General features: G+C 39.6%; 1 protein-coding gene across 1 annotated transcript in view; it reads left to right on the top strand.

Annotated features, from left to right (window-relative positions):
- LOC121299124 (guanine deaminase-like) overlaps positions 1-14,826 on the top strand; it is a 39,937-nt gene extending 25,111 nt beyond the window's left edge. Inside the window, exons 4-14 of the mRNA XM_041226686.1 lie at positions 184-271; positions 1,078-1,183; positions 1,634-1,661; positions 2,974-3,081; positions 3,664-3,771; positions 4,220-4,317; positions 9,919-9,986; positions 10,466-10,612; positions 11,457-11,575; positions 11,878-11,905; positions 13,655-14,826. Coding sequence (XP_041082620.1) covers positions 184-271; positions 1,078-1,183; positions 1,634-1,661; positions 2,974-3,081; positions 3,664-3,771; positions 4,220-4,317; positions 9,919-9,986; positions 10,466-10,612; positions 11,457-11,575; positions 11,878-11,905; positions 13,655-13,713 — 957 coding nt within the window. The 3' untranslated portion in view covers positions 13,714-14,826. The remainder of the gene's footprint in view (positions 1-183; positions 272-1,077; positions 1,184-1,633; positions 1,662-2,973; positions 3,082-3,663; positions 3,772-4,219; positions 4,318-9,918; positions 9,987-10,465; positions 10,613-11,456; positions 11,576-11,877; positions 11,906-13,654) is intronic.
- Positions 14,827-23,292: the final 8,466 nt, after the last annotated feature.

Consider the following 23,292-nt stretch of genomic DNA (forward strand, 5'->3'; position numbering starts at 1 on the left):
CACGTGTTTGTAGGCAACATCCATCACTCTAACGTACTTCATCACAAACAACTGCTGTTTCTGCTCTTTCATTCCTTTTTTATGAAGCTTGTTAGGACATCCTGTTTTATATCATCCCTGGTCTCTCTTATGCCCACGGATAATTATACTAAATAAATAACTAACACCTTTTCTATACTTTAGAAAAGAACACTGAAAAATGGCACAACTACTGCGTGCTACTTTGCAACGACTCACACAGATTCTACTTTGTTACTTGGAGAAATTGCAGGTAGGTGGCTGCAGTGTCAAATACTATTTTAGTCTATTTCTTCTAAAGTCTGGCATCCTGTGGTCGTTGCTGTGTCTGTGCTTAGTTTCTAATTCCCTACAGGTTTCACCTGTTTTCAGTCAAGTAAAATCATGAATGTAGCAGGACGTGTTACATGTGTGGGTCTTCACTGAATAATAATGAGTCAGACACAGAGCACTGGGTGTTGACACACCACACAGGTGCATAGATTTAATAAACACACAGGTGCTGCTACTAAGGTACCAGCAATGGTAGCCCTTGTGTCAGATTTAATAAAGAAAATAAATGAAAACAAAGCTAAAAATAAAAGTTTGCAGCATAAGGCAAGTTCGGGTCTCATTAAAGAAGATGTCCCACACCAGGAACCTACTACACTACTACAAAACCCTCTCTATACTGGTTGGGATCAACGTCCCTTAAACTAATCTGCTGCTGTTGCTCCCAAAGTCCCGGCCTCCCAGCGACTCCGAGTGTTTTTGAGTGTCCTGGCTGGGCAGAGTCTTCACAGGCACCGTCGTGCCTTCATTTAGAAAGTGACATGAAACAGAGTTAAATCTACTGGCTTTTAGGCAAAATAAAAACAAATAAACCTAATACAAAAATATAACAAGTCAGCAGTTTATAATAAGGCCTTCATAGTAATTTCAATTCATAAACTCTAATGGTGCTGCTGAGACCATTTCGTCTTGACTCAAATGTATTTTTTTTTACAGCACATACTTTGACAGAACTTGACATTAAATGTTCAGCATTAAGGAGTAATTGTTGGTGCCATTTTTTTTCAGATAAGATTGGACAGCGGGCTTTTGTGGGAAAAGTGTGTATGGATATTAATAATACTGTGGAGGAGTACAAAGAAACCACAGAGGAATCTGTTGAGGAAACTAAAAGGTATAACTAGGACCTGCTGCAGCAGGAAAGCATTTTAGGCGCTGACTGAAAGCAAATTGTATGTACTGTAAGTACTGTAAGTACACACGCTGGTCAACAGATTAGTCATAACACCATCAACAGAGCAACCGTGGGGAGCCAGGACACCACTGTTTCCAAGTCTGTTGCAACACAATTTCCTCATAGCCGATTTTGTACCCTGAATATTCATGTTGCATAATTTAGCACTTGCATTACAATGTAGTGGTTTGACAATGTTATTAAATACGTTGCAATATACAGGGAACATATTGGCATGTATGTGTTTCATTTAAATATGTGACATTTGCCCATATATCTAAAATCTAGCTTATTGCACAGCCCAGTAAGAACACTGGCATTTATTCAACTGATCTAAACAGCAGCAACTGTGACATATCTTATTGTGACTATGTTGTTCATCACTTGCAGGTTTATTTCAACACTTTTACAAAGAAAGGTAGGTTTTTACTAAAGTTAAGAAACCCATGCTTGCCAAATAAAACTGGAAACAGAAATCGTGTTTTGTTTGTTTGCAGTGTATCATCTTAATGAACAATTTGTGAAATAAATCTTAAAGCAAAATTACAAAGGTTTTACATGAGTAATACGGAATTATTGAAATTAAATACAAAAACATGCAAGGAACAAAAATATCTTCAACAGACTGCTAATGAGAGATAAAAATACATTTTAAAACCTTAAATGTGCAGTTGGACAAGAAAGTTTGATATCTATTAGATGTTGTAAACTGCCAGTGGGTGTAATAAGCTAACTACATTAGTAATTACATTTTCAATTACATTAACAACCTCCAAAAATGTTCATTTTATAATTAAATCTGTAATGTAATAGCAACTGCCAGGGCCCTTAATTGCTACATATCATTACCAAGCTCCTATTTAAACCCTAATCACGTACACCTTCCCTGTCTAGTGTTTTTCATTTTCCTCCTCCTCCTTTCGTACATGCCTTTGTATCGGTTCCCACTGGGGGTAAATCAGCCTCACTTCCTCGACCTTAGGTCAAAATACACTTCCTCAGCCTTATTAAAGGGAGGTTCTGACCACGTGAGAGGGGCCCCCTGGCCACATTATCCTTCTGCAGCTCATGCGCTTATCGTATCTCATTGCAGTTAGGTTCTATCCTATATTTAACATTTCGGGATGTGGCCCACTTTAACCCTTTGAGGTCCATTTATTCAGCACTTGTCAGGCATGTCAGGTCCAATTTATTTTCACACACACTGTTTAAAAGACATTGAATCGCAAAAGGATACGCAGTACTGTATCTCCAGCCAAGCCCCACCCCCCTTGTTCATTGTATTTTTCACATACCTCTTTATAGACATGCATACTGATAAATCCTCTCCTGATCATTCGTTTTATCACCAAACTCTTCAATAATGCGACCCCAGCCATTATTTTATTACTATAGCATCTCAAAAAGCTCTGCAAATGTCCGTGATATTCTCTGAGCGCTGGATGCAGAAGCAGCTATCTCCTTTGTTTATGTCTGTGTTAACTCTGCAGTGCATGGGGCTATGAGATATGCCACTTTTTTTCGGCTTCATTCAGCTCCTATCGTTCTCACTCGGTCACAGTCCACTTCTGTAAGTCGGGCCCCCTTCGCCCTTTACTGTCGCACTAACCCTCGTTTCTGCCTTCTCTGTACTACCCTATAGTCCCGGCAGGCGCCTGTGAATTACAGATAAATAAAATGTTAGCAGTAATTGCATGTAAGCCTGTTCTTCTCACTGATTCCCTTTTCAGTATCCGCAGGTAAAACCCATCATAACACCACGATTTGCTCTGTCCTGCTCCGACAAGTTGTTGAAAGAGCTAGGTTTGATCGCAAAAAATAATGATCTGCACATTCAGGTATTTGAAGTATATTCTTTAACTGACAACAATGTTTTTGTTTTGTTACCTTTGTCTCCTTATATCTACCTAGCTATTTACAGTATGTATGAAATACATTGTAATTACTACCCCTGTTCTTTATTATTGTCATGGCCATCTTATTATCTTCATATTTTGTTGTACAGGGAGACCAATGCTTATGTGTGTTAAACAGGTTTAAGACATCTTGGGATAGGAGGTTTTGACATTTAGGCAATAATATGGAAGTTTTTATATTCTATTATGCACAAAACACCTAATGCAATTAAATATGTTTTAGGTGCTTTAAATGAATGTGTTAATGGTCTTTAGCTGCAGACTGTACTTTTCCTACAGCGCTTACGACCTGCAGTACTTCCCTTTATTATGGCACCATTCAATCAAACCTGAAGACATAGAAGGACACTTATTGCATTAGTGAAAGTATCAAAATCTCATGTGCTGACATTCCTGTGCTGTGTTTTTGGATTAAAGCCACCACTATGTGTTTAATAAACAATGCTGCATAGAAACTATAATGTAATGTAATGAATTTTAGATATTTGATTGTATTTTACTTAGAGCCACATAAGTGAAAACACAGAGGAGGTGCAACTTGTAAAGGAAATGTTTCCCGACTGCAAGTCTTACACAGATGTATATAACAAATGCAACCTTCTGACCAACAAGGTAAGCAGATTAAAGCACCATTAAAATGTGGTCCACTTTCTCTCCCCCTGTTGTTGTTGTAATTCTCTGTTGCTGTAAGTTATTTTTACCAGACATTTTCACTTGACACCTATTACCACTAATCTTCGCTTATATAATATTAGCTTGGTTAATGTAGTCCTAGTTACAATATTACTTTGGTTAAAGATTAGTGCTAATATGGATATATGAAACCAGTTCTCAATGTCCTTATTAAACAGGTAATGTTTTCCAAAAAGTAGATCTATTGAGTTTAATTAAATATTAAGCTTTTTAACAATAAAAATAAAATTCAATAATGTAATTCAATAATTCTAATGTAAGCGAGGAAAAATGGGCAATAAAATTCCCACCCACAGTTGTTCTGGAAATCGTGGTTTACATAATTTTTTTTCCAGTATTTTTTTTAAAAATATCAATATTTTTACAGACTGTGATGGCACATGGCTGCCATCTCACCGATAAAGAACTGGACATTTTCAAACAGAGAGATGCAGCAATCTCTCACTGCCCTAATTCAAACCTCTCGTGAGTATTGCTCTCATTTGTTAATTTAAACTTGTAACATCTTCAAACAGAAGTCACATGTCTGAATTCCATTAAATAATCTCTTTGGGCAGGTTAGTGTGAATCACAAGAGAACAAGCGTTCTTGTACCTGTACTAACAGATAACCTTTAATGTATTTGCCTTGTGATGCAATGTATTCAAAGAAAAGTCACATAAAACACTGTCAGAAATGTTTAACTGACATTAATGTTTGAATGAACAACATGCTATTTGAATTTAAATGTAGCTGATTGCTTCAATGGTGGGATTTCCATGCAGTTTAGAAACTCCAAATTATCTCTCCATTGTCATGAGAATGTGATGTAGCCACACATACCACACACACTCTTCACACTCTAGGAAGTGTGAGTCCTTCTCATGCTAAAAAGCCACTCACATTGACTAAAAACTAAGTTTGTTTGCATGGAAACATGTCAGAAACCCATATCTTATGATCAAGAGAGTTCAGCAGTGAAGATTGTGTTTGTGATGTTGCACAGCCTTGCACAACTTTTTACTATAACTAAAGGCTGTACCAAGCAGTTCTTTATTAACTACTGAGATCTGCTGGATTTAGCCCTGTCAAGTTTCTTTAACCAATTAGGAAAAGATAAGCATACAGTAAGAGGGGTTTAGAAACCTCTCATTCAGCATTTTTTTTTTTTTTTATGTGAAATGATTTATTCAACGTTTCAAATTATTCATGTGTTAGACTTTTCTGCCCCTTAGCAATAATATGCTATTCATTGTATACCTTCCTTAAATAGCATCTATCATGGGTACCTACCAAGGACAAAAAAAGGAAAAGTTTGTACCCCAAAATGTCACCAACCCTCTCCATTCCTGACCTGGTACCGTACCTCTTAGTCCCACCATTGTCTGAAGGCACTCTTGGTGGACACAGCCGGCCCATCTACTCCTAGACGTAGTGCTGGTGTCACCAGAAGTGCGTCATCACCACGGACACGTCCAGTCTGGTCTCGGGCGCTGTGTGGAATGACCGGGGTGTGGAACGCCCCATGGAAAGGAGATGCAGGCAGTTTACTTAGCTGGGTCGTAGGTGAACATTCTTAGAGAGAATAAAAGGGTTAGGCATAGGGTGAGTGCTGTCTTTACCAGTAAGTCAATATGGGAAAAAATAAAGAGCTATCTTAGACAGAAAATTATTTAGTATCATAAAGAAGGATACAAGATTTCCAGGTGTTTGAGTAGCCTAATTTCAACTATTGGTTCTATTACCAAGAAGAATTGTGGTGAAGGTTAATAGTAATCCAAGATTGGCTGCCAAAGATATTCAAAGTGAATTAGCTACAAGTGGGACTGGGGTTTCCATTTCAAGCATAGGTCGAGTAATGCATGGTGAAGGTCTCAATGGTCAGAGGCCAAGGAAAAAGCCACTCTTAGGAAAACATTATAAGGACAATCGCTTAACGTTTGCAAAACGGCATTTGAATGATGAATATGAGTTCTTGTCAAAAAATCGAGCTATTTGGCCACGCTGATAGTCGTTACGTTTGGAGAAAGTCTGGTGAGGCATACAAATAAAAGAACACCCTACTGGCAAGCACGGTGGTGGTGCTATCTAATGGCATGGTAAATTTAATTCCTATACATGGTAAAATGGATTCCATGCTTACCAAAAGATATTGGCCAATCACTTCAAACCCTCCGTTACAAAACTTGGTTTAAAATACAACTGGACGTTCCAACACAACAACGATCCAAAGCATCAAAATCTACTTCAGAATGATTAAAGAAGAATAAAATCAAGCTTCTGGAATGGCCTAGTCAAAGTCCCAATCTAAATATGATTAAGAATCTTTGGTATGAGTTGAAGAAGGCTGTGCACAAGAAAAGTCCTCAGAATTTGAATGAACTGGAACAATTTTGCGTTTCAAGAATGGTTAAAAATCACTAATCATTTAAAAGAGATTATTACTGCTAAAAGTGCATCAACTAGATGTTAATTTAATTTTCCTTGGCAGGGTATGACTTACTGTACTTGCCAACATTTGGAAACTGTTCAGCGGGACTGTGCGACCAGGATGACTGTAGTAGTGACGTCAGATCCGGAAAAACACAGAAACCAAACCACGTAATGGCGGATGAAAACTGAACTGTGGGACGCTCAGTATATTTATTAGATAATAAAACAAATATTTAAACAAACATAAAAGACACAAAACAAAAAGGCGCTTTGGCCAAACAAATAAACAATAGTAACTAAACAAGTATCGTGCTGGTTTTAACCAACACGTATAGCAATTGTTTATCTCTGGACTTTAGTTTTACCTCCCACTCCTCACTCGTTCTCCACTCTGAACCCTCTTTCCTAATGAGCTTGGAGTGGGTCTTTTATATCGTTGCTGGAGCCTTAATTAACTGTTAAACCATGACGTTATTAAGGCTGCGGCCACATTCCCACAAGCTTTATAGGGATGGGGATTCAACCCCATCCACGCTTTGAGACCTGCTTTCCACCGGTCTAAAATAGCAAAGAATGACGGATGGCTTTCGTTCGTCCGCCCAAAACACAATATATATTAATAATAATAATAATAATAATAATAATAATAATAATAATAATAATAATAATAATACAGTGCACACATGTATATAGTTGCGGGACACTCCACCACAGAGGGGTTATACGCAAAAAACATTTATTATCAGTATTTAAAAAATGCTGTACTAAACATTTTTACTGGATAATTTTTGTTTTTGTTTTTTGTAAGGCTGTCTGTGTTTTTGTTTTTTTTTTCTGTGCTTTTTTCTTTGTATATTTTGCATTTATTGTGTTTTTACAAATAATATATGTGATATTTAACAAATCACTGTAATAGTTTTTACTCTTTACTTGTATTATGTGCATTATACAGCCTTTACCCTTTTGCTTGTTATGTCCCGAGGTGTCCTTGTGCCTGCGTGAAGCCAGCGGCTTGAGTTGCTCCTTTTCATGGATCCAGCAACATAAGTCTTTGTGCTCTCTCGCTAGGCTGCTTAACTCCGGCTGGAGTTATTTTATTTCTCATTTTTGGCGTTTTGCTAAAATACGATACATTTTATATTATTTATGTAATTGTATATTACTGTGTTTGGGTGAGAGATTTTTATCTTGTGTGTTTTTCTGTTTTTTTTTTTTTCAAGAGACTATGCGCAGGCCTGCCTACAACTTGGTGCTACAGCACACGTGCAGCAAGAGCAGCTGTTGGGCTCTTGTTGCTTGTAATCTCTTCCACAGTATCTTGATGCTGTTTTGGTGACAGCTTTAGCATCATCATTATGAAGGCTGTTTTTTACATTCCAACAAGCAGGCATCTCTCAATGTGTGTTACTGACTGGGTGGTTTTGCCAGTGGCTTGTACATGTAGGCATCAGTTTATGTTGCCCACCCGCGGTGACTGCGAACCAGTGGACCCGTACCATACCTGTACCGAGATCACCGACCCAACCCGTATCGTACTGACCCGGTGCTAGGTCACCAAACTGGTACCGACCTGATACCAACCCAGTTTCTACCCTGTCTTACACGGCCCGCTACCGAATGGTCCTCAGGTCACCCATCCGGAACCGAACCAGTCCCACTCGGGTCTTGATCCGTCCGGTCGATTATCTATAAGCATATCGAGGCAGCAACTGTACAGCTGCATTATGTACACTGCATTGCTTGCTTCTTGCTTCATGCTCGTGTTTTATCCCTTTAAGACATGCAAGGCCAGTCTGCTTGTTGAGGACAAGCACAGCAGATGCTCTATCTCTCTGGGGCAAGAGCACACCAAGGAAGCAGTGGCTAATCACAGCTTCCCTTTCAATTTGAATGACAATCATTACCAAATGGGAAGAGCCTCTCGAAGCAACAGCTGTTGCAGTCAATCAGATGACTGCTTCACCACGGTGGACCTCAAAGATGCTTATTTTCTCATCCCCATAAAACCAGTGCACAGGAAGTACCTGCTGTTCACCTTTCAAGGAACAGTGTACAAGTTCTGTATCTTGCCATTTGGCCTCTCCCTAGCTCCCCGTGCCTTCTCGAAGTGCATGGAAGCTATACTGGCCCCACTGAGACTCAAAGGCATTGGATTGCTTAATTATCTGGACGACTAGGTCATTTGTGCCCAGTTTCCAGCACAGACAGAAGCCCACACGGAACCTCTCGCCGGCCACCTTTAACAGTTGGGTCTTACAGTGAATCATGTGAAGACCCAGCTCACACCTTCTCAGACAGCCTCCTATCTAGGAGTGTGCTTTGACTCCAGGACCGTGCTATCCACTACTGGATGGCAGAGTGCAGAGAATCGCTGCCTGTTTGGAGCTCTTTTAGCTCAACAGAGCGCTCACAGTAGAGACATTCCAGAAACTTCTGAGCTTGATAGCAGTAGCTTCCCAGACCCTTCCTTTGGGTCTCTTGCACATGCTCCCTCTGCAGGCCTGATTCAACAGCAAAGTTTTTCAGCCCATATTAAACTGTGACTGCCTATTGACAGTGTCTCATCACTGTCTAAAGGTACTCTCTTGGTGGAAACAGCTGGACCATCTACGTAGTGCTGGGCAGTGTCACCAGAAGAGAGGTTGTCACCACGGATTGTCACCACGTCCAGCCTGGGCTGGGGTGCAGTGTGGAATGGTTGAGTTGTGCAAGGTGTGTGATCCTGCTCCCGCTGTGTCTGGAGAAAATCTGGCAGGACCGGACTCTAGAGACTAGATTTCAACTCTGATGCAGCTCCTGAGGGGCCAGCCATGGAGACTGCCCAAGCACTGGGACCCGCTCAGTCAGGCATGGTTTATGGCATCCCGACCCATCAAGCCTGGTGTTCTGGGTCTGGCTCCTGAACGGCTTCATTTGAGCTGTCTGGTGCTTTCCAATAAGGTCATTGACACCCAGCAGAATACGAGAGCACCATCCATGCATTCCCAGTATGGGTACAAGTATGTGGTGCCTTCCTCTTGGGTTGGGCCCCACAACCTGGCATCTTTGCAGGATCTTTTCGATGAAAGGAAAATCCATTATTCCAGGGTGCTTCTGTCAAGGAAATATACAATGCAGCGATGTGGGCTACTCCCCATACCTACCTTCACTAGGGCCTACAGACTGAACGTAGATCCTCGAAACCCGGCTTTGGACGAGAGTGTTAAGGGCGCCTTTTCATTCAACCCTTGCAACACAGGCATAGAAGTGTGTTTCTCCCTCAGTAACTTGTAGCATTCCAGTTGTTCTGCAATCTTGCCCTAGCGATGGCTTTGTTACACTCACCCATATGTTAATTCTTACACTTCGTACTAAGCAACATTAGGGTATTATCATAACCATGGCTCCCTGAAATCAAAATGTAACTATTAACAGTCAAGTTTGCTGCAGCCATGATTGCAGCAGGCTTGAAGGAAAAATTACACTGAGAGCTGTGATTTTAGTGCCATTGTGCCCTAATTACCCGGGTGAGGTAAATACCCATGTGAGGTAAATACCCATACAGTAAGGTTGCATTTCTATTTCAGGGAACCAGGGATAATAACCTAATATTTAGTTTTTTGTTATGTTTTTTTTTTTCAAAAAGGGTCTTACTGGTATGTTCTGTTTATGTAGGATTTGCAGTGGATTGCTGGATGTGCGTAATGTTTTGAAGCACAAGGTGAAAATTGGGCTGGCCACAGGTGAGTTTTGTTTATGAAAGTGGTACTCATAATAATTGTTATTTGAAAAGTACACTACTTTTCAGTTGAATTCAGTGATGTTCAGTTTTAGTCTTAAAATGCGTGACTATTAAAATCTGCTATGATTCTTTCTTATACTTAAAAAATATCAGACATATAGAAACCTTTGCAAGTATTGGTTGGTTTGGCATGGACAGGCATGGCATGTCCCTTAAGTGAGACCGCTGCCCATAACAAGAAACTGCACTGAAACAGTGGAAAAAATTTGAAGCAAGTACAAAGGTATTATTTTTAAGAGAGGAAGGAAATCATGTAAATGACATAAAGCTTGTATGAAGCAGCTCCTCCAGCAAGCAAGACATTTCTTGCTAGCTTTATAACATTTAATACCTCCCAGAAAATAAGCCTTTGCCATTCGAAATATTACCTATTTTGTTTACCTAAGTATTATAGTGGTTTTGTTTTGGTTTTTTGGCTAGATGTTTCTGGTGGGTATTCTCCTTCCATGCTTGATGCTATGAGGAGAGCTCTGGACACCTCCAAGGCTCTTACTATTCAAACCTCCGGGTATGAGACACTGACCTACAAGGAAGTCTTCCGATTAGCTACCCTCGGAGGAAGCCAAGGTGGGTATTTAAACAGTACCAAGCCTTGCAGTCTGAGGAAGCAACAATTGATATCAGCCTAAAAAACTGGAATTCTCATCTGTATTTAAAAATGACCAAAAGATGTGGTCAATTTCTGCCTGTAACTCACTGACATCTACTCACAAGTTCCTGGATGTAAATAAGAAAATTGGTTTGGTCATTGGATCCTCATAGACAAACCATTTGAAGAATAAGAGTTATTCATGTGTGAAATCAACTCTTCCTTCTTTTGTAAGTCTGTTCACCAATTCCAAATTCCACTCAAAGTTGTTTAACAATACTAGCTTTTTTCATCTTCTCAACTATTTCAGGTCTTTCCTGAATTGTTAAAACCACGCGTTTACATTTTCTTGCCGACATGTTTGCAGTCATAATGGCACTGAGTCAAGCAACCCCGATAATCCACCTACAGATCATTGAGAGTTGACAGTAATTATGTAAAACGAATACATTTGAAGAACAAAAAACATGGTCAAAATGAGGTGCTGTGTGGAATCTTGTGTTTAGTTTATTATTTATGTTACAGTATACAGAATGTAAAATTCTAGTTATTGCAGTTTATTATCATAACAGTAGTTGCTCTACAGTATTCCTAGAAGGTAAACAGTTAATTGTTCTAGATCCAAAATTTGCCCACACCACGAAGAGTTATTTCCTTTCCATGCCTTCCAGTTTTTTTAAATCAAAGTCACCTTTTAATGATTACACCTATAACTCATAATAGGGATTAATGAGTAGCTGAGAGTAAGAATTCTGCTGAGATTAATGGATGCTGTCATTTTTCAGCAGTAATGTATTAAATAGAGAATATGTGTTTTAACAGTGTTGGCTTTGGAAGACACCATTGGAAACTTTGAAGTGGGCAAGGACTTTGATGCAGTGCTTGTGAATCCTTCAGTCCCAGGCGGGCCTTTTGATGTTTTTGCCGGTGATACTTTTGAGGTATTTATTTATTCATTGATCAATCATTTGCATTTATTCACATTGATTAACAGTGAAACAATAAATTACTATTTACCAAGAAACATAACTGAATTGCTGTTTCTGTCCTAATGTTGACCTAATGCCCTCTTCTGAAAAGGCTCTTAAAAGACCTAAACACTCACATTTAGTGGTATACTTGTAAACTGTAAGCCCATTTTTTGCCACTTTGCATATCTCCAGCTACAGTGTAATATAAAAAGATGTATTGGAGGCAAATGTGTGCCTACTATTGATTTAATTGCAATGTGTTTGCCTTTCAGGTTATTGTTGAAAAGTTCTTCTACTTGGGTAAGTATGATTCATTCCTAAGATTGGGACATACATTTTTTGTTAGTTTATTCACTTTGTGCCCGCAGGGCTGGCACAGTTTAAAGAGTAAGTAGTGGGGTTCTGAAAAATATAGCATTGTGTCCCCACGTGCTGCTGCAACTGTTTAAATATAACATACCTGTAATGTTTCTTTTCATTGTTAACATCCTCATAACTTTTTACACTTATAACTTTAAAGTCTGTTTCAAAGCTCTTTCTGAAATGACCACTCTAGAGCACTGGGGTTTGAGATCTGTCCTCTAAGTCACTGTAGGAAAAGCAAACAAGAAGTTCTCTGGCTTTTCTGTTCCTACGTCATGGATCGTTATTGCTGCACTACCTGTTTGACAATGTGGGCAACAATCCTTACACTATCAGTGCACTAGAGCAGCCATTTTGAAGAGAGTTTTGAAACAGGCTTAAAGTTATAAGTGTAAAAAGTTGTCGGTATGTTTACAATGAAAAAAATGACAGGTATGTTATTGTAAAACAAGAAAATTTTGCAAGCAAGAAATATTTGTTAATTTCACATTTATTAAAAATCTGAAAAATTAATGTGCTATGAAATATATTATTCATAGATGTGCTGTACATTAAAAGAAATAGAAACGCAAACATTTATTGCAGCAAAAATGGACTTGAAGGCCATCAGTGAAATTAAGTTGCCGCAAAAAAATCCTGTTTTACAATATTTAAACAGCTGTAGCAACAGTTGTAGCATGGGGACGTCTAACGCTGTGTTTTTAAAAACCCAGCTACTTGCTTTTTAAGCACTGCTGAACTTTGAGTCTTAGGACACTACTTTCAAAACAACAAATTGCTAGTGCAACCTATGAAAATATACTCCTATCAATATAGCCAATTGCTAGTGCAGTCTAGGAAAAATAAACCAGTCTTGAGTATGCCCCTGTATAATTTTTATAGGCTTCTTTCTACATAGTACTGTTTCATTAGTTATAGCAGAGTTGTCTGTTTGCAAAGTCACTTAGTATTGAAGAGTTAATTCAGGCATTAGTATTATTTAAAAATATAAGGTTTGACGCATAGTTTCAGGATTGATTCATTGCTCTATAAGAAGTATTTAAATGCTTTGTATTCCTTCCCAGAAATATATGTTTTTGGCTAAAATACTGATCGACGGAACATCAGTAAAAACACTGCTTGGCAATCATTAACCTGCTGGATTTATTAACTACTGATAGCCATCTATATTTGTGAAAGGATATTTTGTTGCAAAATATAATTATTTTTTAAAGGGAAGTTTTGCCCGGATCAATTTGTTCTTTTCTCTGGATATTGTGCTTATTAAAGTTGGAATTAACTAACTACAGTAGGATACACTATAATAGTGGTGAGTTACGGAAACTCGAATGTAATTTTGTGCAACCTCAGAAATTATGTATTAATTGTGTATGAAGTAATCATCAATATTGAACAAAGTATTACACTTTTATTAATATAAAATCCCAGCACCTGTGAAATAGACACCTTTGGTGTTTTGCAAAACAAACCAAGACCGTTCGTAGGCAAATCATAATGAACACATACTGTCATAGTAGTTATAACTGGTTCATAATGTGAAAATAAAATTATATTTAGGGTCGTGGACACTATCTGTGGAAACCACAAAAACACATCCGAGTTTTTTCAATACCCCCCCCCCCCCCCCCCCCATTGTCAAATTTTTTACCTTCACTTATCAAAATGATTTTATGATTTTTATTTTAGGTGATGACCGAAATATGGTAGAAGTTTATGTTGCTGGCAAGAAGGTGGTTAATTTGTGAAGCATCCTTTTGACTCACTGTACATGGGTTTTGCTATGTAAAAACTTAATTACAGGTTTTTTTAAGTATAAACTGTATTTTATCATGTGCTGATATTAAAGAGTTTTAACTGATTTTTTATTTTATTTTAAATGCTCTTATGTTTTCCGTTCAAGTATGAAATGTAATCATTACCTAATGGGTATTTACCTGCTAAAGACCCAAATCCTGAATACTGAAATACCAAAGCTGCTCTCTGGACGGCGCTCACAGATCAGCACCATTTTTCCTTTCAAGACTGACCTTATCGGAGCTCCTTGTTCAGATAAGTACCTGCATGTTTCCACTCATGGTGACTATGAACAGGTGGACCCGTACTGAACCGGTACTGAGGTCACCGACCCTCTCTATTCCTGACCCAGTACCGTACCTCTTAGTCCCACCACTGTCTAAAGGCACTCTCTTGGTGGACACAGTGGTCCTTCTTCGCCTAGGTGTAGCACTGGGCAGTGTCACCAGAAGGAAGGTCGTCACCACAGACACGTCCAGCCTGGGCTGGGCCATTGTGTGGAATGGCCAGGGTGTAGAACCCCCCATTGAAAGGTCTCCATATCAGTTTTTTGGAGTTTGCAGGCAGTTTACTTAGCCTCGTAGAATTTTTTTTGCAGGAGGTTCAAGGGAGACGTGTGCTTGTCAGTACAGACAACACAACTGTGGTGTCTTATATCAACCACCAGGGCGGCCTCGGGTCTCCCAGTCTCCATCATGTGGCCCACAAGCTTTTGCTCTGGGTGCACAAGAACCTCATCTCACTGTGGGCACTAAAACTTGGCGGGCGGACCTCCTCTCATTAGGTAATAGTTACAGTTATCTTTCTTTTACACTGTTATTTCTGTATCTTCTGTTTTCTGTATCAAAGCCCCAAGTATTAGAAATGTAATACAACAATCTTGTGTTGTGTGTTTTGTGCTCCTGGATAGACTTGTAAAGTAAAAAGTAAAGTTTCAATAATAGGTCCACTTTACTTTTTGTTCCAATACAACATGTTTTCCCCAATGTTAGTATTATAAAACTAGAAAAAAAAATAAACTTACCATATTAATAGTGCCTCAAGCAATGCTACTGTGTTGTCTCACTTCCTCACCATCAGCCAGAAATTAAATGTTAGAAGTATGTACATGATATAAACCGGCGTCCCCAGTTTTGAAGTTCATATGATCATAAACAAAATATTTGGCCATACTGCATCATCATATTCATGGTTAAAGGTAAATGTTTATATAATCACAATTCATGATCTACACACACCAGGTACAGTGGGGATTGCTGACACTGCCTCTTTCTGCTGTACCTGCTATTTGCATAGATGACTTCTGCCCTTAATCCCGAGCATGCATTATGTTATTTATATGTCATCTTTTTTTATTACAACACTGATAACAGATACCAATCACAAGCAATAGGACACTTTTCTGAAACTGTGTCTAAACACCTGCATAAAGAGAAAATTAAGCTTTGCCCCCTGTTACTGTACATTCGCGTCCCCAGATTTTGCTGACATGCTACAACTGTATCAGCTCTGTCAGTGTGCAGGTCATTCACCAGGAGGAGATCAATATAAAGCTAAAACACAGGTTTACCCCATGGAAACAGAGTCTGCCAGAAGTGTTTAGTGGTGTGATAAATTTGATAATTATAGGATATGACAATTCTTAGAATATTTAAGTACAAAAATAATCATTTGGCACAACCCTAATAATGTAAACCTGTAAATTGGTTACATTTTTATTATGATTGAAAAGGGTGTTATTGAAAAATTCTTCAACTTTGTTCTGTCTGATTCATACCTAAGAGTTGCATTTTTACGCTTCTTTGAACACTGCTGACCCCAACAGACTGCCAGCACCTTTTGATCTGCATAAAAAAAGGTTGCTCTGTATCTCACACACTGTATCAGTGCCAAGAGATAACATGGCCTAGAATGGATTGCAACGAGATAAACAAAATCTGACCACCATTATCCAGTTATATAATGTGTACTTTTATCTGTTTTTGTTCTGTAACAAAGTGTGTTCAGGGATGTATTCTTATTCTGTGGGTTGATTACATATACAGTTGTAGTCAAAAGTTGCCATACCCCAATGGAAATTTATAATTTCTAGAAATTTCTCCAAAACAAAGAATTTTAGGAAAAATCTTTTGTAGAAAACTTTTTGCTTTTGTGGATGAGGGAAAAATAAATAGATTTATTTCAGCAATTTTCTTGCGAAACTCCAAAAGTGCTAATTCAAAATTATTCATAATCTTTGATGTTATGATAGTATTGTCTACAAGGTGCTAGGAATTTCAATATGATAATGCAGAACCTAATTCTAGAAAACGCTGGATTGTAGGTGAACATTCCTAGAGAGTATAAAAAGGTTAAGTCAGCATGGGGGAAAAAGGAGGATCATGTGACCTGCTGGTAGCAGTGGCAGATTAGAGTTTTCACTCCTCACTTCCCTTCACCTATTTATACTTAATACAAGTATATATTTTTTCCCTCTCCTATTGCCGAGATGTAGTACGATAGGGTGGAGGACAGGACCTCAGCAAGGCTCCTGGGACTCGATTAATTCCTGCCCCGGATCTATGTGGACGGCCATCACCTGCTAATGACATTGGGGATCTGCTTTTTCTGATTTGATTTACATGCTGTCTTCTGCAGGACTTTTTCAAAATTATTATTATTATTTTTTTTTTGCTTTTGTCTTATACATTTTGGATTTGCTGTGGGTAGATTGCAATTTACCGGTACGATACACTTTGGTAAATACTATTTTATTTATCTATTATTGTTACTATTAATCCTTTATATATATATGCAGTACGGCAGCCAGTACAACCTGTATACACTGTGGCATAAAGTCTACCAGCCTCTGGAATTCTGCAGGAGGGATGCGGCACCATTCTTCCACAAGAAGGTCAATGAACTCATGCCTGGTTGATGGAGGTGGAAAACGCTCTCAGGTTTCGTTCCAGAATATCCCATACATGCTGAATTGGGTTTAGATTTGGTGACTGAGAAGGCCATGACATATGAATAACATCAGTGTCATGCTCATCAAACCACTGGGCAATCACACGTGCATTGTCATCCTGGAAGACACCCCCCCACCCCCCCTCGTCCATTTGTTGAGAACATGGTGAAGGATGATTCATCTGACCATATCGCATTTCTCCACTGCTCGGTAGTCCATTGCCTGTGCTCTTTGCACCACTGGACTTGCAAACATGCATTGCCAGGTGTGATGAGCGGCTTGTGCACTGCAACCTGACTATGGTATCCCGCTCTGTGGAATTCTCGGCGGACCTCTTTTGATGAAACTGGCTGCTCAAGCCCCAGATTGAAATTTGCAGTCAATTGATCTGCAGTTGCTCACCTGTTTTGCCTTGCACTTCAAATTAATGCACATATATCACAATCCTGTAGTATGTGCTTCTGCCCACTGTTGCCCTTTGATGATGATGTCTTTCCCTCAGAGTTCCATGTCAACATCACCTTAGACACCGCTGGTCGTGAAACATCAGCAAGTTGAGCTGTCTTGGTCACTAAAGCTCCTGCCAAATGCGCCCCAACAATCACCCCTCTTTCAAAGTCACTGATGTCTCCTCTTGCAGCCATGCTAGCCATAATTATAGGCAACCAGGCCTGTCCAGCATTTTTCTACATGACCCTAAGCATGCGGGGATGTTATTTGCTTAATAAATGCATGGGCCACACCTGAGTGGAAGCCCTTGCTTTCATTATAGTTGGTGTGTGTGTGTGTGTGTGTGTGTATATATATATATATATATATATATATATATATATATATATATATATATATATATATATATATAAAATTTGGGTTTTAAATAATAAAAATAGGATGATATAATGCATACGTGTTATATCGGATGATACAAATAATAAACAAAGATAAAAAAAACAAATGTCTTGTAAAATACGAGAAAATGAAAATCGTATGGTCTGACAAAATATCCAAAACTGATGAGCGACTATTATTATTATTATTATTATTATTATTATTATTATTATTATTATTATTATTATTATAGTTGCTTATGTAGATTTTATTTATTTATTTATTATGTCCTACGTTACTATGGCATCTGTCTTAACTTTTGTCCGTGGTAGGTGTATGAGGAAGAAGTTTTCAGATTTTTGACAGATATTGTATGTAGTATTTGGCGAGGGGAGGTGGGAGAAGGGGGCTTTTTGTCCTGTGCCATCACTGTCACAGGAGTTTATCTTGTGGGGCTGGGGGCTTCGGGTCTGTTCTTTTCCGGGCCCATGTTTTGGGTTTTGTGGGGGAGTATGACTTTTGATAGAGAATTTTTTTAGTTCATTGACTAAATTACTGTTGGAATTGTCTGACTTCTGTTTAATCTGTGGTGCTGATATGAATGCAGTAATCAGTCATTCTCTTGATAGATCGGGACTACAGGAAGGAAGATCGCAGCATTTAGCATCCTGTGTACTGCAAAGGCTTGTTTCTGATTTAGGTGGGGTAGATGTTTGGCGTGTGTTTAGTCCCTCAGCTAGAGAGTTTACATTCTTTTCACCTATACACAAATCATTTTGTAGGATTGATTTTCTATTTCATTTAGGACCCTTTTCTCTAATGTGCATATTGCTGAGCTGTTGCTTATGTCATTATCAGATCACCATGCAAACTTTTACAAATTTGTACTAACTGATACCTCAACTCGAGCTCCACGCTGGCATTTTAATACCACATTATTACAAAATAAATTCTTCCAGATGTTGTTTCATTCTAAATTAGAGGAGTTCCTTAGCTTTAATCGTTGTTCGGTTAATGATCCCCACATTTTATGGGTCTCAATCAAAGGATTTATCAAAGACAACTTTATCTGCCTCGAAACTTAACAAATCACGGCTTAGTAAAATTAATGAGTTAGAAACTAAATTGGCACTTTTAGAACATGCTCAACAATTTTAATTTTTTTTTTTTTTTGCTGAAACTACTGCAGTTGAACTAAACCTTATCAGAAAATAACTAAATCTTTTACTTAGACAGTGTGCAAAATTTTTTATTCTTAGGGCCAGACAATACGATTATTTTAATACCCAGTCATTAGCTTGCTTTGAGGCTATGTTGTAATGAGCATCTTGCAGACATTTTATCAATTCAATCTACACAGGGAGATATTTTGTCAGATCCTTCACAAATAAACTGTGCATTCTCTTCCTTTTACTCTAAATTATATAGCTCTGATAATCGTTATGATAAGGAAAAATGTATGCGATTTCTCCAAAACCTCCAATTGCCACGGCTCTCGGCTGATGACCCGGCAGTGTTCGAAGCACCATTATCGCTAGAAGAGCTGAAAGATGCTTTGCAGGATGTGAGGATGGGAAATCTTCTGGTATTGACAGAATTCCAAATTCATTTTTTCTTACTTCTGGATTTTATAAACTATCACATATAAACTCTTGCATTTTGTACTGAAATGTTTTGTCATTAATAAAAACATTTGATAACAAAAAATATAGCGAAAAGTAAAGAGCTATCTGAATTATTTATTGTCATAAAGCTGGACAAGATTTCCAAGAATCTGAGTATCATAATTTTAACTATTATCCAAAAAAAAGTACAAGACTCATGGTACTGTCACAACTCTCCCTTGGTCTAGAAGAAAGAAGTTTCTTTTACCAAGAATAAGTAGAAGAATTGTGAGGAAGGTTAATAACAATTCGAGATTGACATGCCATAGATATTCAAAATGAATTATATGCAAATGGGACTGGGGTTTCTTTTTTAATCATAGGTCAAGTATTGCATGGTGAAGGTCTCAATGGCCGCAGGCAAAGGAAAAGGCCACTCTTAGGAAAATGTCAGTAGGAAAATCGCTTAAAGTTTTCAAAACGGCATTTGAATGATGGATATAAGTTATGGTCAAAGGTTTTGAACACAACTTGAGCTATTTGGTTACACTGATAGTCATTTCGAGTAGAGAAAGTCTGGTGAAGTGTACAAAGAAAAGAGCCATATCTACTGTCAAGCATGGAGGTGGTAATATCCTGTGGGGCTGTTTTTCCTCTAATGGCACAGGAAATTTAGTTCCAATACATGGTAAAATGGATTCAATAGCATACCAAAAGATATTGGACAATCATCTGAAACCCTCCGCTACAAAACTTGGTTTAAAGTCCCGATCTAAATCCAGTTGAGAAAAGAGAAACCAATGAGTTGAAAAATGCTGTGCCAAGAGAAGTCCTTGGAATTTGAATGTACTGGAACAATTTTGCGTTGAAGAATGGCTAAAAATCATTAAAGAATCATGCCAAAAGCTCACTGACAAATATTCTAATTGTTTAAAATAGATTATTATTGCTGAAAGTTTCTCAACTAGCTATTAATTTCATTTTTCTTGTCAGGGTATGAATAATTTGGAATGAGCATTTTTTGAGTTTTGTAAAAAAAAAAAAAAAAAAATGCTGACATAAATAATAAATATTTCTTGTAACTTTTTTTTCCTCATCCACAAAAGCAAAACTTTTGATATAAAAGATTTTTCCTACAATTATTTGTTTTCAAGAATTTTCTAGAACTTACAAATTTTGACTACAACTGTATATCCTATGTTTCCTAACATCTATGGGTTACATATTTTTTACTCCAATTTCAACACATTCACAGGGAATCCATCAATCTTGCTATGAATATTATAATGATACACAGGAATTCCAGGTTGATGTGATCGTGTTTTTAATTAACAGGTAATTGTTATGTACATTTAATAAGAAAAGTAATTAATTTGTTAACCTTCAGTGGGTATGTGACAGGGTAGTGTCGCGGGCAGGGCTGCTTACCACCAGGCGGGAGACTCAGAGACAGGAAGCTGCAGTTTAAAATGTTGGGCATGTACGTTTATTAACAAAACCAAACAAAAACACAGGAACAAAATATCAGTTTAAACAAAACAAACTTGCCCAAGCAATGCTATCACAGTGTTTTTAGCTTTTCCCTACAGTTCAGGCTGAGCTTTTGCCTGAACATTCCTAACTACCACCTCCAAGCACATGATTGTTCTCCCTTTATGTACCAAGTGGCTGAGGCTTGATTGACCATCAATTATTCAATTAAGAGCTAGAGGGGATTTTGGCAGGGATGGAATTGACTCTGTCCCAGCCAACCTTAAATGTAAAATAATAGATCTTTATTGAAACCCACACAGCCAAACAAAACATTATTTACATGCAGGTCTTCTACCCTGTCACATGGTACATCACTTTTTTTGGTGTCAATAAATAAAAAACACTCACTATCACAATGGAAAAGCAACCTCTTCAATAGTAGTATATAAAGAACATAATTCCCACAGACTAATTTGAACTATGAAACAGTTATCAGTCTTCTCGCGCTTTCCTGCCTACCGCCAGCCCCCAAGGTGGCCATCACAGCCTGCAGGGGTAACAGGGCCTGAACACCACCCGCCACCCCAAAACAGACAAGCAGGCAGAGGAAGAGCCGTCGGGAAGGGACCACCACTGACCAGGGGTAACCGGTTCTCCGTCTGTAGACCAATTCCAGGGCCTAAGAAAGACCCTCTCCCTCCCAAGCCCAAAGGAGACCACCCCTGAGGGCCCCGGCTGCCACCAAGCCACCTCACAACCAGACTCTTGTTACCGCCAGTAACTCCCTGAGTCTGCCTCCGTTGCCAGCTCCTGCAGCCTCTCATCCAGCTGTGTCTGGTACAGGACCAGTATAGCCATTGCATTGAATCCCCTGGCTGATAGTGCCACTGACGCATACACCTTTTTCAGGATGGCGTCAGTTGTTCTGCACAGTTTGGATGGGCAGTTCAGGTCTTTGTCCCCTCTGGCAAAGGTAGATCCCTGCAACAGTACTGTGAGCATGTCCCAAATGGTGGGGAATGTGCCTAGGCCCTCTTCTTGGGCTCCTGCAGTGTGTCTGAGGACCTTTGCTGTTCTAGAGGCTGAGGGGGTGGATGCTGGGTTGCTCCAGGATTAGCGAACCAGCTCGAGAAAATCCTGGCACAAGGGAAGGGCATGCTGTGGGTGCCATTTTTGCTTTAAGAAATGGTTCCCCTTTCCATCCTGTTCTGTCGGCCAGGGAACGTCTGTGGCTGCATCTGCACGCTTCATCAGTGCCTGGAACTCTTCCCTTTGAGACACATGCAACAGGGGTGGTATGGAACCCCTTGAGGCTGCCCGGTGATAGGGGGCAGTCTGCCCTAAGATTTAAGCAGGGTCTCCAACATTGTCTGCTGAGCCCTCACAATCTCTGCCAGCTCCTGCAAATGCCGCTTAGCCGAACTTGGCGTGGCCCCAAGCATCTGGTGCAGGGCAAGTGTTCGTCCTGTCTAGGCAGCTTCGCCTCGCGCTTGTCGCACTGGTGAAAACCAGCGGAGGACCCAGTGGAATGCACTGACATCCCACATGCTTAGGCAGGGCTGCTTCACTCGGTGCCGAGAGGAACCGTAATCAGTGCCAAGCAGTCCTTACCGCGTCTATCTGCGGCGTGGTCGGGGCCGAGGGAGAGCACTGTCGATCCTGAGCGGTTGGTGCTGAGGTCGGTGTCGATGGGTAGCGTGATTGGTGCCGGGCTGTAAACATCGCCGAAAGTGGTCACACTAGTGTCGAGTCAATCGGTGCTGATGGGAAACGCAGTCGGTACCAGGCTATAGAGGACACCAAAGATGGTCACACCGGCACAGAGTCAATTGGGGCCGGGGACAGCGTCATAGAGCAGCGCTGTTGGTGCTGAGTGGTTGGTGCCGAGTCAATTGGTGCCGAGGTCAGTGCCGATGGGGAACACGGTCAGTGCCGGGCTGTAGACGGTGCTGAAGATGGTCACACCAGTGCCGAGTCAATCGGGGCTGGGTAGGCACTGTTTCAAGCCTGAAGTTAGCAGGTAGAAGCGCGGTCGATGCAGGGCTGTGTAGCAGATTCAGTCAGCGTGGGCGCCAGGGCAAAGGAAAGCCCGAGACTTGAGAGGGGCGCAAGGCCCGAGCTGTTTTTTTTTTTTTTAACTGGTTCACTGAGGCCGATTAAATCGGCGTAGAGGATGACGCTGGCAGCCCGCAGGGTCACCATCCAGCAGCACAACAGCTCCCAACATGGTATAACAAACTACACAAGGCCTCGTGTAGTGAAAGAGAGTAATGGTCGCTTTCAAATCTCAATAGAGGGGTCGAAACCAGCTCTAGTCAGTAAACTGACATGAGAATCAGGCAGGAGAACCCATAAGAATGCTTGAAAACGTGATTTTACCTTGAATAATGATAAATTTGACAGTATAAACCGACAAATCAGCCAAATTTGGACAAAGAAAGCACGAGGCAATCTGTGACCTGTCTCAGTGAAGTGAGAGAAAAATGGTGATATGCTACTATGAGGACGTCCCTCTTCTGATAGGGCATCTTTTTTATATATGCTCAGTGATTGGCGGTCAGAGAGGGCTCTTGTGGTGGAGTGTCCCGTCCTTTTGTTTATTATTTATTTTATATTATTATTTGTATGTATATTGATGGCGAAAGCTGATATTATTTGTTATTGTTTTATTTTAA

Source organism: Polyodon spathula, chromosome 2 (assembly GCF_017654505.1).
Source record: "Polyodon spathula isolate WHYD16114869_AA chromosome 2, ASM1765450v1, whole genome shotgun sequence".
NCBI classification, from domain to species: domain Eukaryota; kingdom Metazoa; phylum Chordata; class Actinopteri; order Acipenseriformes; family Polyodontidae; genus Polyodon; species Polyodon spathula.